Source organism: Salmo trutta, chromosome 12 (assembly GCF_901001165.1).
Source record: "Salmo trutta chromosome 12, fSalTru1.1, whole genome shotgun sequence".
Lineage (NCBI taxonomy): Eukaryota > Metazoa > Chordata > Actinopteri > Salmoniformes > Salmonidae > Salmo > Salmo trutta.
The window spans coordinates 94,758,428-94,776,667 of NC_042968.1; the positions used below are offsets into that span (position 1 = coordinate 94,758,428).

Here is an 18,240-nt window from a genome sequence, read left to right on the forward strand (position 1 = left end):
TAGGGTGCCATAGGGCTCTGGTCTAAAGTAGTGCACAATATAGGGAATAGGGTGCCATAGGGCTCTGGTCTAAAGTAGTGCACTATATAGGGAATAGGGTGCCATAGGGCTCTGGTCTAAAGTAGTGCACTATATAGGGAATAGGGTGCCATAGGACTCTGGTCTAAAGTAGTGCACTATATAGGGAATAGGGTTCCATAGGGCTCTGGTCTAAAGTAGTGGACTATATATAGGGAATAGGGTGCCATAGGCCCTGGTCTAAAGTAGTGCACTATATAGGGAATAGGGAGCCATAGGGCTCTGGTCTAAAGTAGTGCACTATATAGGGAATAGGGTGCCATTTGAGACACACCCTGATGAGTAATGTGTAATCTAGTTTGTTATGATTATTTACTTAGAACAGGAAACAGAGAGGTGAGGTCTAAGACACTGTGTCAGCTGGTTAACCAATAACCTTCTATTAGAACAGGAAACAGGAAACAGAGAGGTGAGGTCTCAGACACTGTATCAGCCGGTTAATTCTCACTCCACCTAGCACAGTATTTAGTGGCGGTAAAGCTGGCAGCCATAGAGATGTATGGGATATAGACAAGACAGATCTCTACAGTTCCAAGGATAGTTTCCTCTGAGAAGTGCAGGTAAGCCAGGAGGTTAGGCAGCAAGCTAAGAGAGATGCTCATTCTCTCTCTCACACACACACACACTTTCTCACAGACAGACAGACAGACAGACTTTCTCTCCATCTCTCTGCCTCACACACCCCCAAAGTCCCCCGGTCGTACCTGTGGGCTTGGTGCTGGCGCTGTAGGGTGGGGGTAGAACGCTGGCCGTTATGACCCCGCCCACTGATACCAGCCCTGCGTTGTTGTACCTACCTGAGACGTATGGTAACACATTAACACTGCTACACACACACACACACACACACACCACACACACACACACACACACACACACACACCCTACTGAACCACGTCAAGGCTACGGTCTGAACTCAGAGCATACTGAGAGGAACAGAATTAAAAACACTCTCTTCTTTCCTTTTCTGATCTCTCTCTGTTATCTGTCACAGAAGAGCCACTGAGGTGAGGAGGAGGTCTACGTTTAAGGGCAAGAACAGACCAATAGGAACGTTGTCAGAGAGTGGTCGCCCAATCAACTCTCACCGCATGTTCTGTTCCTTTCCTGACAATTTTATTTGTTTTTATTGTTGGTCAACATCCAGCAGGTGATCTACTGCACACGGTCAATGTAGGTGTTTAGGGTTAGGGTGGTCTGTGTTCAGGTAGGTGTTTAGTATTAAGGTGGTCTGTGTTTAGTATTAAGGTGGTCTGTGTTTAGTATTAAGGTGGTCTGTGTTGAGTATTCAGGTGGTCTGTGTTATGGTCTGTGTTGAGTATTCAGGTGGTCTGTGTTGAGTATTAAGGTGGTCTGTGTTGAGTATTCAGGTGGTCTGTGTTTAGTATTCAGGTGGTCTGTTCTGAGTATTCAGGTGGTCTGTGTTGAGTATTCAGGTGGTCTGTGTTATGGTCTGTGTTGAGTATTCAGGTGGTCTGGGTTGAGTATTCAGGTGGTCTGTGTTGAGTATTCAGGTGGTCTGTGTTGAGTATTCAGGTGGTCTGTGTTGAGTATTCAGGTGGTCTGTGTTGAGTATTCAGGTGGTCTGTGTTGAGTATTCAGGTGGTCTGTGTTTAGTATTCAGGTGGTCTGTTCTGAGTATTCAGGTGGTCTGTGTTGAGTATTCAGGTGGTCTGTGTTATGGTCTGTGTTGAGTATTCAGGTGGTCTGGGTTGAGTATTCAGGTGGTCTGTGTTGAGTATTCAGGTGGTCTGTGTTGAGTATTCAGGTGGTCTGTGTTGAGTATTCAGGTGGTCTTACTCGGTGCGATGGTGGCGTGAGGTCTGCAGGGGGGAATGGGGTAAGGAACCGGCCGCTGAGGGTTGTAGGACGACGGAGACTGGAGGAGAGAGGAAGAAAAACAACTAAATTATTCACTGACCAATCAAAATAATTACATCAGACTCACTGACCAATCAAAATAATTACATCAGACTCACTGACCAATCAAAATAATTACATCAGACTCACTGACCAATCAAAATAATTACATCAGACTCACTGACCAATCAAAATAATTACATCAGACTCACTGACCAATCAAAATAATGAATCTGACTCACTAACCAATCAAAATAATGAATCTGACTTCCTGAAGCAGAAAACTAAGTCTCACAGTGGTTCGATTCAACTTTTGTCTTAAAAAAAATATATATGTTTACAAACATTTTGTAAACGGATCTTGTGAAAGGTGATGTGTCTTCCCAAATGGTACTCTATTCCCTACAAAGTGAGCCCGGGTCTAAAGTAGTGCACTATAAAAAGGGAATTAGGGTGCCATTTTCGACATGTTTCAGACTTGTTTTGAAATAAAGAGCTCCATCTAGTGGTTGAGAATGAAAGTACAGCCTCTTCCTTACTGGTTTGAATGGTCCAATGATGCGGGCTGCAATGCCTTTCCCCTCTGTGTTGGCAGGGGTCTCCTCTCCCTCCTTCTTCGCAGGAGTTCCCTGACAGGAGAAATAGAAAACAAAAATGGTTGTTGTATCATCTCAAATGACAATACTGTACTGACATTTATAAAAAATGTTCAAATTAGGCCATACAAAGTTGATTTACTTTTCAACGGATGCCACTCCTCACATTTCTCAGAAAATAAAAATGTAAAAAAGCTGAAAAGTACCATTAAAAAAAAAAAAAAAAACCTCAAGCATCTTTGATTATTATGGAAACCGAACGGTGCCTCACTCAGCTAGGGCAAACTTTCAGTGATGTTATCCCACTTTTGAAACCAATGGGGTCTTGACGAGGTCACTAACGAGGTCACTAACGAGGTCACTAACGAGGTCACTACCATGGAGTAATTTCAGTGGCAACAGAAATTGTATTTGAATTTTATACATTTGAATTTGTATTAGGATATTGAATTTGAATTTAACATTTGTGAATGTTTAATGCACAAATTGAACTTGTATTTCCTGATTTAAACTGAACTGAATGAATATTGAATTCAGTTTAAAAAATACAATTTCAATTTAATCTGATATTCAAATTCAATATTTATATTGTCAATATGTTAAATATTGCATTCATTGTCTGTGTATCAAGTTTACAAACTATAATTTCCAAGTGAATCAACGTTTCATAATATTCAACTTTTAATATGCATTCAGATTGAGTTTTTAAATTCAGATTCAAAACCAGAGACAACATCCTGGTACTTTGCCAGCCAGGAAAAGTAGAGGAGAACAGATAGAATCAAACTGTCTCTGTGATCAACAGAATTTTCTGGCGGTTTCTGAAGCCAATAATGTGGTATGTTGAATTTATTTTCTCCCTATGAATTTGGCTCTAGCGTTTGAACCGCTTTGGCTATGAGCTATTATGACCCAATTCCTGAAAGCTAAGTCTCCCTGGAGTATGGACGTACCTTCTGTTCCCCTCGATGAGGATTACAGGCTGCGTTAGAAGGGAGCGTCACAAAACACACAATTTGACCCCCGTAAGAATATAGCTGAATAGGCAATCCACTCCGTGTTTAATCTTGCTCTTGTGACCGACTGGGTTTGAACCAGGTCTCCTGCATGTTACAAGACTGTGTTGGCCCACTTAGCTAATGCCTATAGGCATAAGTTCAGGAAGCTCAGGTAAAAGACGATACGCTGCTTGCTTAATGAGTTTCCCCCCCCTGATTCAGCTCATACCGAGACTTGGAACTCAGGACCTCTGACTCGGCAAACACACGTGACCGCCCTCCTGAAGCAAATCAACCCATTGTGCTATAAAAAAAAGGCTTTCTTCAATTACGCAAGTGGTAACACTTCAGGCTGAGGAGCATCACAGATGCCAGTCTGTTACACCAAGTCTATAAGACCCAGCAACGTTACTCATCACAGATGCCAGTTTATTTATTTCACCTTCATTTAACCAGGTAGGCTAGTTGAGAACAAGTCCTTTATTTAACCAGGTAGGCTAGTTGAGAACAAGTCCTTTATTTAACCAGGTAGGCTAGTTGAGAACAAGTCCTTTATTTAACCAGGTAGGCTAGTTGAGAACAAGTCCTTTATTTAACCAGGTAGGCCAGTTGAGAACAAGTCCTTTATTTAACCAGGTAGGCTAGTTGAGAACAAGTCCTTTATTTAACCAGGTAGGCTAGTTGAGAACAAGTCCTTTATTTAACCAGGTAGACCAGTTGAGAACAAGTCCTTTATTTAACCAGGTAGGCTAGTTGAGAACAAGTCCTTTATTTAACCAGGTAGGCTAGTTGAGAACAAGTCCTTTATTTAACCAGGTAGGCTAGTTGAGAACAAGTCCTTTATTTAACCAGGTAGGCCAGTTGAGAACAAGTTCTCATTTACAACTGTGACCTGGCCAAGATAAAGCAAAGCAGTTGGACAACATACAACAACAACAGAGTTACACATGGAGTAAAACAACATACAATCAATAATACAGTAGAACAAAAGAAAACAAAAAGTCCAGTGCAAATGAGGTAAGTTAAGGCAATAAATAAATGCCAGTCTGTTAGACCAAGTCTTTAAGACCCAGCAAGGTTACTCATCAAAAGAGCGTGGTTTGGTGATCCACGCTTATGTGATGAGAACGTTGACTGAGACCTGAAGACGTGTTAGTTTGTTTTAGACGTTTCAAGTCTCCAGCAACGGTAGTCATTAGAATAACATGTGTCTAACTGGAGTTAAGACTAATAGAAATTCAAAATTAAAGAATTCAAATACAATTCCTGTTGGCACTGAAATCGCTCCATACACTAGGTGTTAAACTAAGGTTACTATAGTATATATATATATATATATTTTTTTACAAGCTGGTCTACTGACAGACAATGCGCGGCGGTGGCCCCATTCATTTTCAATGAAGCCTAAGTTCCAGCTGGGGTGATCTGCAGCGCTCGTGGAAGCTGCTCAGCTGAAAGCGTAGAAAATAGGATTCTGCAAAATATGGGCTACTTTGAAAAACGATTTTGTGGGTGAAAATGTATTGGTCGCGGATTGCAGGTTTTTGGGCTATTTCCTAAGTTGCACTGCGGCAGCATGGCATTTCTCTTTAAAAATATACAGTGCCAGTCAAAAGTTTGGACACACCTAGTCATTCCAGGGATTTTCTTTAGGTTTACTATTTTCTACATTGTAGAGTAATAAGTGAAGACATCAAAACTAAAAATCTCAATAACATATATGGAATCATCTAGTAACCAAAAAAAAGTGTTAAACAAATCAAAATATATTTTATATTTTAGATTATTCAATTAACTAACCAAGTTGATGCTATGATCCATAAACGGATTAAATTTAAAGTCATTAGCACATTCAAGAGCAAGCAATTCAAGGATATCCCAGCCTTCCGAAATCAAGTAAGGTTTAGGCCTATTCATGGAAGCAATCAGAACTAGTCCAATAACAAATGCTTGCCTTGACGACAGCTTTGCACTCTTTGGCATTCTCTCAACCAGCTTCATGAGGAATGCTTTTTCCAACAGTCTTGAAGGAGTTCCCACATATGCTGACGTACTGCCAAATTCTCTAAAACAACGGAGGTGGCTTATGGTAGAGAATTGAACATTAAATTCTCTGGCAACAGCTCTGGTGGACATTCCTGCAGTCAGCATGGCAACTGCACGCTCCCTCAAAACTTGAGACATCTGTGGCGTTGTGTTGTGTGACAAAACTGCACATTTTAGAGTGCCCCTTTTTTTGTCCCCAGCACAAGGTGCACCTGTGTAATGATCATGCTGTTTAATCAGCTTGTCAAAGGAGAAACGCTCACAAAAAGGGGATGAAAATAACTTGTTTAAGAGAAAAAAAGCATTTTCTGCGTATGGAACATTTCTGGGATCCTTTATTTCAGCCCATGAAACATGGGACGAACACTTTATATGTTGTGTTATTATATTTTTGTTCAGTATAGATGCACACACACACACAGGTTATATTACTTACAGGGAAGGTGCCAGTGGTCTGGCTGGGCTTGCCTTTAGGATAAGGGTTCCCAGGGATCATCCCACATGAAGAGATCATGGCTACTGGAGCCTTGCAGCCAACCTTACACACCTAGAATATAGTACGGCACAGCATGTAACACACCTAGAATACAGTATGCCATGACACACCTAGAATACAGCCCACCTTACACACCTAGAATACAGTACGCTATAACATGACCTTACACACCTAGAATACAGTACGGCATAACACACCTAGAATACAGTACGCTATAACACACCTAGAATACAGCCCACCTTACACACCTAGAATACAGTACGGCATGACATGTAACACACCTAGAATACAGTACGCTATAACACACCTAGAATACAGTACGGCATAACACACCTAGAATACATGAAGAGATCATGGCTACTGGAGCCTTGCAGCCCACCTTACACACCTAGAATACAGCCCACCTTACACACCTAGAATACAGTACGGCATAACACACCTAGAATACAGTACGGCATAACATAACATACCTAGAATACAGTACGGCATAACATAACACACCTAGAATACAGTACGGCATGACATAATACACCTAGAATACAGTACGGCATGACATAATACACCTAGAATACAGTACGGCATGACATAATACACCTAGAATACAGTACGGCATGACATAATACACCTAGAATACAGTACGGCATGACATAATACACCTAGAATACAGTACGGCATGACATAATACACCTAGAATACAGTACGGCATGACATAATACACCTAGAATACAGTACGGCATAACACACCTAGAATACAGTACGGCATGACACACCTAGAATACAGCCCACCTTACACACCTAGAATACAGTACGGCATAGCATGTAACACACCTAGAATACAGTACGCCATAACACACCTAGAATACAGTACGCCAAAACACACCTAGAATACAGTACGCCATAATACACCTAGAATACAGTACGCCATGACACACCTAGAATACAGTACGGCATAGCATAACACACCTAGAATACAGTACGGCATAGCATGACATAACACACCTAGAATACAGTATGCTATAACACACCTAGAATACAGTACGGCATAACACACCTAGAATACAGTACGGCATAGCATGACATAACACACCTAGAATACAGTACGGCATGACATAACACACCTAGAATACAGTATGACATAACACACCTAGAATACAGTACGCCATAACATGACATAATACACCTAGAATACATGACATAACACACCTAGAATACAGTATGCTATAACACACCTAGAATACAGTACGCCATAGCATGACATAACACACCTAGAATACAGTATGCCATAACACACCTAGAATACAGTACGCCATAGCATGACATAACACACCTAGAATACATGACATAACACACCTAGAATACAGTACGATGTAACATGACATAACACACCTAGAATACAGTATGCTATAACATGACATAACACACCTAGAATACATAACATAACACACCTAGAATACAGTACGCCATAGTATGACATAATATACCTAGAATACATGACATAACACACCAAGAATACAGTACGATGTAACATTACATAACACACCAAGAATACAGTACGCCATAACACACCTAGAATACAGTACGCCATAACACACCTAGAATACAGTATGCCATAACACACCTAGAATACAGTATGCCATAACACACCTAGAATACAGTATGCCATAACACACCTAGAATACAGTATGCCATAACATGACATAACACACTTAGAATACAGTATGCCATAACAACACATAACACACCTAGAATACAGTATGCCATAACACACCTAGAATACAGTATGCCATAACACACCTAGAATACAGTACGCCATAACATGACATAACACACCTAGAATACAGTATGCCATAACACACCTAGAATACAGTATGCCATTACATGACATAACACAGCTAGAAATACATTACAATATAACACAGCTAGAATACATTACAACACAACACAGCTAGAATACATTACAACATAACACAGATGTAATGTATTCTAACAGGACATAACACAGCTAGAATACATTACAACACAGCACAGCTAGAAAACATTATGACATAACACAGAATACATTACAACACAGCACAACTAGAATACATTACAACATAACTCTAGGATCAGATTACAACACAGCTGGAACAGATTACAACAACACAGCTGGAACAGATTACAACAACACAGCTGGAACAGATTACAACACAGCTAGAACAGATTACAACAACACAGCTAGAACAGATTACAACAACACAGCTAGAACAGATTACAACAACACAGCTAGAACAGGTTACAACACAGCTAGAACGGATTACAACACAGCTATAACAGATTACAACACAGCTAGAACGGATTACAACACAGCTATAAAAGATTACAACACAACACAGCTAGAACAGATTACAACACAACACAGCTAGAACAGATTACAACAACACAGCTAGAACGGATTACAACACAGCTATAACAGATTACAACACAGCTAGAACAGATTACAACAACACAGCTAGAACATATTACAACAACACAGCTAGAACAGATTACAACAACACAGCTAGAACAGATTACAACAACACAGCTAGAACAGATTACAACAACACAGCTAGAACAGATTACAACAACACAGCTAGAACAGTACAGGACAGTGTGTGTGTTACCTGCTCTAGGATCCTGCGGGCTCGTTTCTTCTCAGACAGGTGAATACGGAACAGGTCCTCTACGGGACGGTAGTTCTGGGCATCAGAGATGTTCCTGGCAGAAGAACACAACCCACCGGAGTTGTTAATTAACCAATCAATCTGCTAATCAATTAACTAACTAATACATTACACCACAGTTAGAATACATTACAACACAGTTAGAATACATTACAACACAGCTAGAATACATTACAACACAGCACAGCTAGAATACATTACAACACAGCTAGAATACATTACAGCACAACACAGCTAGAATACATTACAACACAGCTAGAATACATTACAACACAGCTAGAATACAACACAGCACAGTTAGAATACATTACAACACAGCTAGAATACATTACAACACAACACAGCTAGAAATACATTACAACACAGCACAGCTAGAATACATTACAACACAGCTAGAATACATTACAACACAACACAGCTAGAATACATTACAACACAGCTAGAAATACATTACAACACAGCTAGAATACATTACAACATAACACAGTTAGAATACATTACAACACAGCTAGAAATACATTATAACACAGCACAGCTAGAATACATTACAATACAACACAGCTAGAATACATTACAACACAGCACAGCTAGAATACATTACAACACAGCTAGAATACATTACAACATAACACATCTAGAATACATTACAACACAGCTAGAATACATTACAACACAGTTAGAATACATTACAACACAGTTAGAATACATTACAGCACAACACAGCTAGAATACATTACAACACAGTTAGAATACATTACAACACAACACAGCTAGAATACATTACAACACAGCACAGCTAGAATACATTACAACACAGCTAGAATACATTACAACACAACACAGCACAGCTAGAATACATTACAACACAACACAGCTAGAATACATTACAACACAGCTAGAATACATTACAGCACAGCTAGAATACATTACAGCACAGCTAGAATACATTACAGCACAGCTAGAATACATTACAACACAGCACAGCTAGAATACATTACAACACAGCTAGAATACATTACAACACAGCTAGAATACATTACAACACAGCTAGAATACATTACAACACAACACAGTTAGAATACATTACAACATGACATAACATACGATCCAGAAACTGATTAGATTTAAAGTCATTAGCACATTCAAGCGCAATCAATTCAAGGATATCCCAGCCTTCCGAAATCAAGTAAGGATTAGGCCTATTCATGGAAGCAATCAGAACTAGTCCAATAACAAATGTTTTTTTTTTTATATTGCAGAATGTTTTGCTACAGTGTGAACTAATGAATACAGCCCAGAAGTAGAGTTACTCAGCACACATACAGTATGAGGATCTACAACACACACGCGTGTGCGTGTGCGTGTGTGTGTGTGTGTGTGTGTGTGTGTGTGTGTGTGTGTGTGTGTGTCAGGGTTTCTGTTAGCTGGTTATAGACATTTTTTCTGGCAGAATGTTATTTTTTTTGTTGCTAAATAAAATTGGCGCCGGCAAACTGTCTGAAAAAAAGTATATAACATTTCAAAATAATGGTTTTTAGCCTATTCAATAAATACATTTGCTATCGGTCTATAGGTTAATTAGCTCAATTTAGTGTAATTAAGTTGGTGCATGTGTACAGTATATTCATTATGTACCTTATTTATCATCACAAGTACACAGATACAGAGACCATATCAGTTTCAAAAAACCTTTGAAATTTAAAAATGTTTTTTTTTTGTTCGGTATTACCGTCACTGAACACAAGGGGTGCTGTTTACAGTTGAAGTCGGAAGTTAACATACACTTAGGTTGGAAACTTGTTTTTCAACCACTCCACAAATGTCTTGTTAACAAACTGTAGTTTTGGCAAGTCAGTTAGGACATCTACTTTGTGCATGACACAAGTCAATTTTCCAACAATTGTTTACAGACAGATTATTTCACTTATAACTCATTGTATAACAATTTAGTGGGTCAGAAGGTTACATACACTAAGTTGACTGTGCCTTTAAACAGCTTGGAAAATTCCAGAAAATTATGTCATGGCTTTAGAAGCTTCTGATAGGCTAATTGACATCATTTGAGTCAATTGGAGGTGTACCTGTGGATGTATTTCAAGGCCAACCTTCAAACTCACTGCCTCTTTGCTTGACATCATGGGAAAATCAAAAGTAATCGTCCAAGACCTCAGAAAAAAAATGGTAGACCTCCACAAGTCTGGTTGGGAGCAATTTCAAAATGCCTGAAGGTACCACGTTAATCTGTACAAACAATAGTACGCAAGTATAAACACCATGGGACCTCACAGCTCTCATACCGCTCAGGAAGGAGACGCGTTCTGTCTCCTAGAGATGAACGTACTTTGGTGTGAAAAGTACAAATCAATCCCAGACCAACAGCAAAGGACCTTGTGAAGATTCTGGAGGAAACAGGTACAAAAGTATCTATATCCACAGTAAAACGAGTCCTATATCGACATAACCTGAAAGGCCGCTCAGCAAGGAAGAAGCCACTGCTCCAAAACCGCCATAAAAAAGCCAGACTACGGTTTGCAACTGGAGAAATGTCCTCTGAAACAAAAATGACCATGAAGACAATCGTTATGTTTGGAGGAAAAAGGGAGAGGCTTGCAAGCCGAAGAACACCATCCCAACCGTGAAGCACGGGGGTGGCAGCATCATGTTGTGGGGGTGCTTTGCTGCAGGAGGGACTGGTACACTTCACAAAATAGATGGCATCATGAGAAAGGAAGATTATGTGGATATATTGAAGCAACATCTCAAGACATCTGTCAGGAAGTTAAAGCTTGGTCACAAATGGGTCTTCCAAATGGACAATGACCCCAAGCATACTTCCAAAGTTGTGGCAAAATGGCTTAAGGACAACAAAGTCAAGGTATTGGAGTGGCCATCACAAAGCCCTGACCTCAATCCTATAGAAAAGTTGTGGGCAGAACTGAAAAAGCGTGTGCGAGCAAGGACGCTACAAACCTGACTCAGTTACACCAGCTCTGTCAGGAGGAATGAGCCAAAATTCACCGAACTTATTGTGGGAAGCTTGTGGAAGGCTACCCGAAACGTTTGACCCAAGTTAAACAATTTAAAGGCAATGTTACCACATACGAATTGAGTGTATGTAAACTTCTGACCCACTGGGAATGTGATGAAAGAAATAAAAGCTGAAATAAATCATTCTCTCTACTATTATTCTGACATTTCACATTCTTAAAATAAAGTGGTGAACCTTGGATTAAATGTCAGGAATTGTGAAAAACTGAGTTTAAATGTAATTGGCTAAGGTGTATGTAAACTTCTGACTTCAACTGTACCATTGAAACCAATAGTCTATTATTTATGAACAACCCATATAAACAACCCATATTAGCAAGCCATGCTAGTTGATGATAATCCTAGTCATATTAGCAAGCCATGCTAGTTGTCGCATCTTTAGATCTCCCCACTTTCTACATTTCTAACAGATATTTTCTCTCTGTCGGATGAAATCGCTGGCATGTGCGGTGCGCTTTTGTCAGTTGTTTAATCGCATTATGGAACCTACATAGTAGATTGACATAGTTTAGGGTTTTAGTGATTTAGCGGTTCGTTACTCCTCTTGTTGTCTGAGGAACAGTACAGGCTAGTGATTTAGCTGTTCGTTACTCATCTTGTTGTCTGAGGAACAGTACATGTGGACAGTTATTCTAACACCTTCAAAGTGCTCATCAGAATTCGGTAAGAAGGAACGTACATTATTGCATCCTTGACTTGCATGTTCTGTTAATATAAATTACCATAATCTAAATGTTGTTAATATGAATTACCATAATCTAAATGTTCTGTTAATATGAATTACCATAATCTAAATGCTATGTTAATATGAATTACCATAATCTAAATGTTATGTTAATATGAATTACCATAATCTAAATGCTATGTTAATATGAATTACCATAATCTAAATGTTCTGTTAATATGAATTACCATAATCTAAATGCTATGTTAATATGAATTACCATAATCTAAATGTTCTGTTAATATGAATTACCGTAATGTAAAACGTGATTTCTGTCATTCTGAGCATCGTGTGTGGACGCCCTAATCAGGTTACTCACCCAATGCATATCACATGCAGATCGGTAGATGGTAAATTAAATTGGCATTCTGCGAAAGCCGTCACCCAATGCGTAATGTCCGGCATCACATTTTCCTAACGGAAACTCTGGTGTGTGTGTGTGTGTTGTGAAGTAGAGTTACTCACAGAGCTATGAGCTCCAGAACAACCAGTCGGTCCTTAGAGAAGGTGAAACAGTTCAGGATGTTGGCTACTTTGGTAGTGGGGATGGCAACCATTTTCTGAAAGAAAAACACACAAAGAATCAAAGTTTGATCAATTCATGGAGGCCAGTATTTAGCTAAATAATGCACACACAAGCAACAAACATCTCTAAACTAGAGATGGACATTTGACATCCTGAATTTTTGCGGGGGGATAATATAATATCCACATAGTCAACAACAAAAAATTACAGAAAATAAAGGTTTTTAAATAATAATAAAATGCTTGACTCTCTTGACCAATCAGAATGATGCAAAAGCACATGGCAGATGTAAACAGTGGACATGCTGCTTTTTTTAAAAGTAATTTTGGACATGAAAGCAACAGTGTAAGACGAGGCGGTCTGAAAATTGGTAGATAATTACTGAGATCACTACTATCCCCACCCTTATGGAGTGGTACCACAAAAGCTGGAATATTTCCTGATACTAAAAAGTAAAAAAAAATATATATATTTATTGTTTTAAAAAAAGTGTTACTGAGGGGAGCCGCATTAAGCAAAGACGGGTGCAAATGATCAGCCCTTATCGACTTCCTGGTGCCAATAGCCAATTAAAAAGGCAGAAAGAACTTCTGTTTCTGTGAACAACCATTTCCCAAATCCCGTGAGATTGACTGTTCATCCATTGAAGCAACTGGGGACTGTACGTGGGAAGAACAGTCAACTCACTATCCATGACCGGTACGACCACCATTTCTCTCAAATGAGAAACCTACGGAGTTAAAATGGTGATTAAAAGCATCACAAAATGTTAACTTTTCCAGTAATGAATGCAGAAGTCTAAAACAAACTTGCTTAGGCCGGGAAGTAGAGGAATTGCCACGCTTCAGTGAATTAACGGTTTTCAAGAATTTAGAGGATGACTGACAGAGTCTGCCATAGTGCTCAGGTTCATAGCCCATCCCAACTCTAAACAGAATTTCCAATGACTGAAGATCGATTTCTAAGGAATGTATTTATTAGGGCTGTCCCCAACAATTAAAATGATCTTGGTCTACAGAAAATCGACTGTTCTTTCGACTAATCGATTTGGTGAACATTTTAAAAAAACGTGTATTTTTCTATTTATAGACACACCCTAATGTGTTTACTAAAATCAACTATTGAGCTTGTCTGATGCTTTAAGCTTACGATTTTGATGAAATAAGACAAAATGGCCTAAAGAGGGCGCCAACTATTCTCCTCCGGGCTCCTGACGGCTTTCGCAGAATGCCAATTTATCTGCATGTCAGTTATGGTTGCCATATGCACATTTTCGTGAGAAACAGTTTCATTTCATTTCTAATAAACGTCTCCGTGTCTCAAAATCATTGTCGTGTGGTTACCGTAATTTCCGGACTATAAGCCGCAACTTTAAAAAAAATAATAATCTTATATTCAGGTGCGCTCAACAGTCCGGAAATTACGGTAATCAAAATTCTATCCAAATCTAAATGCAAATGATACAAACCTAAAATGAAAGTTCCATTGTCAACTATGTAAAAATAGCCGACATGAAGCCAACAAATAAAAACATTGCAGTCCTGCAGGTAGAAATTATCCTGATAAAAATAAATATCCTATTAAATCACATTGGCTACACATGGCCTGTCTGCAAACAACTTGAAACATTGTACCATTTAAATTGTATATTTTTGTTCAGTGCATTCGGAAAGTATTCAGACCCGTTGACTTTTTCCACATTTTGTTACGTTCCAGCCTTATTCTAAAATGGATTAAATCGTTTTTCCCCCCTCATCAATCTACACACAATACCCCATAATGAAAAAGCAAAAACAGGTTTTTAGACATTTTTGCAAATGTATATATTTATTTTTATAAAAAATTTAAAAAATAGAAAATTCATATTTACATAAGTATTCAGACCCTTTATTCAGTACTTTGTTGAAGCACCTTTGGCAGCGATTACAGCCTCGAGTCATCTTGGGTATGACGCTACAAACTTGGCACATCCGTATTTTGGGAGTATCTCCCATTCTTCTCTACAGATCATTTCAAGCTCTGTCAGGTTGGATGGTTGAGAGTCCCTGCACAGCTATTTTCAGGTCTCTCCAGAGATGTTGCTCAGTTTGGCCAGCTCTAGGAAGAGCTGGCCAAACTTCTTCCATTTAAGAATGATGGAGGCCAACGTGTTCTTGGGGACCTTCAATGCTGCAGAAATATTTTGGTACCCTTCCCCAGATCGGTGCCTCGACACAATCCTGTCTCGGAGCTCTACGGACAATTCCTTCAACCTCATAGCTGCTTTTTGCAAAAATGTATAAAAACCTGTTTTCGCTTTCTCATTATGGGGTCTTGTGTGTTGATTGATGAGGAAAATGTTATATTTAATCCATTTAGAATAAGGCTGTAACGTAACAAAATGTGAAAAAAGTCAAGGGGTCTGAATACTTTCAGAATGCACCGTCTATCTACTGTTTACACAGTAATACACAAAACTTTAGAGTTGTTGTTGTCGTCACTCACATGTTGAAGAGCTTTGACAGCTTTGATCTGAGGCTCTGCCCAGGAGAAGTACTTCAGCATGTCCATTACCTGCAGGGAGAAAGGGGGGTGGGGGGGGGGGGGGGGGGGGGGGGGGTTAGCATGTCTATTACCTGGAGGGAGAAGGGGGGAAGGGTTAGCATATCTCTGTGACTGGCTGTCATTCATCAACCTTCTCTGTGACTGGCTGTCATTCATCAACCTTCTCAGTGACCGGCTGTCATTCATCAACCTTCTCTGTGACTGGCTGTCCTTCATCAACCTTCTCTGTGACCGGCTGTCATTCATCAACCTTCTCTGTGACCGGCTGTCCTTCATCAACCTTCTCAGTGACTGGCTGTCATTCATCAACCTTCTCAGTGACTGGCTGTCATTCATCAACCTTCTCTGTGACCGGCTGTCATTCATCAACCTTCTCTGTGACTGGCTGTCCTTCATCAACCTTCTCAGTGACTGGCTGTCATTCATCAACCTTCTCAGTGACTGGCTGTCATTCATCAACCTTCTCAGTGACCGGCTGTCCTTCATCAACCTTCTCAGTGACTGGCTGTCATTTATCAACCTTCTCTGTGACCGGCTGTCCTTCATCAACCTTCTCTGTGACTGGCTGTCATTCATCAACCTTCTCAGTGACCGGCTGTCCTTCATCAACCTTCTCAGTGACTGGCTGTCATTCATCAACCTTCTCAGTGACTGGCTGTCATTCATCAACCTTCTCAGTGACCGGCTGTCCTTCATCAACCTTCTCAGTGACTGGCTGTCATTTATCAACCTTCTCTGTGACCGGCTGTCCTTCATCAACCTTCTCAGTGACTGGCTGTCATTTATCAACCTTCTCAGTGACTGGCTGTCATTTATCAACCTTCTCAGTGACTGGCTGTCATTTATCAACCTTCTCAGTGACTGGCTGTCATTTATCAACCTTCTCAGTGACTGGCTGTCATTTATCAACCTTCTCAGTGACTGGCTGTCCTTCATCAACTTTCTCAGTGACTGGCTGTCCTTCATCAACCTTCTCTGTGACTGGGTGTCATTCATCAACCTTCTCTGTGACTGGGTGTCATTTATCAACCTTCTCAGTGACTGGCTGTCCTTCATCAACTTTCTCTGTGACTGGCTGTCCTTCATCAACCTTCTCTGTGACTGGCTGTCCTTCATCAACCTTCTCTGTGACTGGCTGTCATTCATCAACCTTCTCTGTGACTGGCTGTCCTTCATCAACCTTCTCTGTTTGCTAGCTGTCATTCATCAACCTTCTCAGTGTCTGGCTGTCCTTCATCAACCTTCTCTGTGACTGGCTATCATTCATCAACCTTCTCTGTGACCGGCTGTCCTTCATCAACCTTCTCTGTTTGCTAGCTACTGTACCTGTTCGCTGGAGAAGTACCCGTGCACCTGCTCTATCGCCTTAATCCGCTGATCTGTTAGCACGCACTGCAGAGAGAACAAGAAGAAGCCCAGTAAAAACCATTGGAAATGACTCCTAGTGTACAGAAATCAGTCAGTGGTGTGGATAACGTCTGCTATGGTCTCCATAGCCAGATAGCTGAGCCGTGGACCAGAATCTGGGCTTACAGGAGGTGTTGAATATGGCGATTCTCCTTTCATCCAGTCAACTTGCCATTTACCAGCTGTTCAAGCGTAATAATGTCAAAAATACTTTCGATACTTAACAAAGAATGGAGTTCTATCGTCATTGTGTACCTTTTTTGGAAGTACTTACCGGCCGTAAAGACTGTAGTTGCTCATCGAGAAATGATTTGGTAAGTACCTAACGTATTTGAACTGTATCAAGCTTGAAAATGGCAAGTTGAATGGCTGCTTCCTCGGCTTAAAAGTATTATTGCCATATTCAGTCTCCTGACTCGTGTTAACCCAGATTCTCGTTTAGGTGTAAAAAAATTATTTTATTAGCCACTTGGCTAGTTAACTGAACCAAACTTACCTTCCTGATTTCGTCTAAAACGATGTCGAATGATTTCTTATCCATGTTTGATTAGATAACACGATCTCTGCTTCTCAGTGTTACCTCTTGATAAATAGCCACCTGGCTGTCTTAGCTTGAGTCAGTGGACGTGAGTTAGCTAACGTTATAGTACAACCAATATAACTGACATAATCTAAAAACGGACAAACTACCGGTAACTTACTATTAAAATAGAGCTATACACTTCATAATGTGACTTTAAGACAAAGTATATTCACAAACGGCACAGTATTTGCGACGTTTTCTTTGTTGTCCTCGTTAAAAAAAAAAAATCTATTGCTAGCTAGTTAGCTAGCAAGAAAGTGTTGCAAAGCTGTGTAGAATGGCTACTTGACAGCTTTGGCTAATGTTAGCTTAGCTCTGCAGTTTGTTAGCCCAGAGCAGAAAGGTGTCAAATGCTCTATGGAAAATGAATACATCAATTAATTCATCCAACCGAAGCGTTTGAAAATGTCTATCGTATGTACATTTAGTTTATCGACATATTTTTGAACTGTACATAACAGCCACAATAAAAAAACAACTAACACCGCTGCGACAACTTCCTTTGTTAGGACCCCATTCAAAAACATGAGTAAAAATATCACTTTCTCAGAACAAATATTTTTTGTTTTGAAGTGGAACTATATATTAACACAGATTATGATACGACCATTGTATTCTCATATTTTATTTAGGCA

At 39.8% G+C, this 18,240-nt stretch overlaps 1 protein-coding gene across 2 annotated transcripts in view; it reads right to left on the bottom strand.

The window, feature by feature from the left end:
* proser1 (proline and serine rich 1) overlaps window positions 1–18,107 on the bottom strand; it is a 27,114-nt gene extending 9,007 nt beyond the window's left edge. The window contains exons 1-9 of one of the 2 annotated variants that reach the window (XM_029770395.1): window positions 17,519–18,107; window positions 16,942–17,007; window positions 15,556–15,624; window positions 13,011–13,105; window positions 8,714–8,807; window positions 6,015–6,125; window positions 2,478–2,567; window positions 1,879–1,957; window positions 783–875 (exon numbers count right to left, since the gene is read on the bottom strand). In XM_029770395.1, coding sequence (XP_029626255.1) covers window positions 783–875; window positions 1,879–1,957; window positions 2,478–2,567; window positions 6,015–6,125; window positions 8,714–8,807; window positions 13,011–13,105; window positions 15,556–15,624; window positions 16,942–17,007; window positions 17,519–17,563 — 742 coding nt within the window. In that variant the 5' untranslated portion in view covers window positions 17,564–18,107. The remainder of the gene's footprint in view (window positions 1–782; window positions 876–1,878; window positions 1,958–2,477; window positions 2,568–6,014; window positions 6,126–8,713; window positions 8,808–13,010; window positions 13,106–15,555; window positions 15,625–16,941; window positions 17,008–17,518) is intronic. The other variant, XM_029770396.1, reaches the window with a different exon arrangement.
* Between the last annotated feature and the right edge of the window lie 133 nt (window positions 18,108–18,240).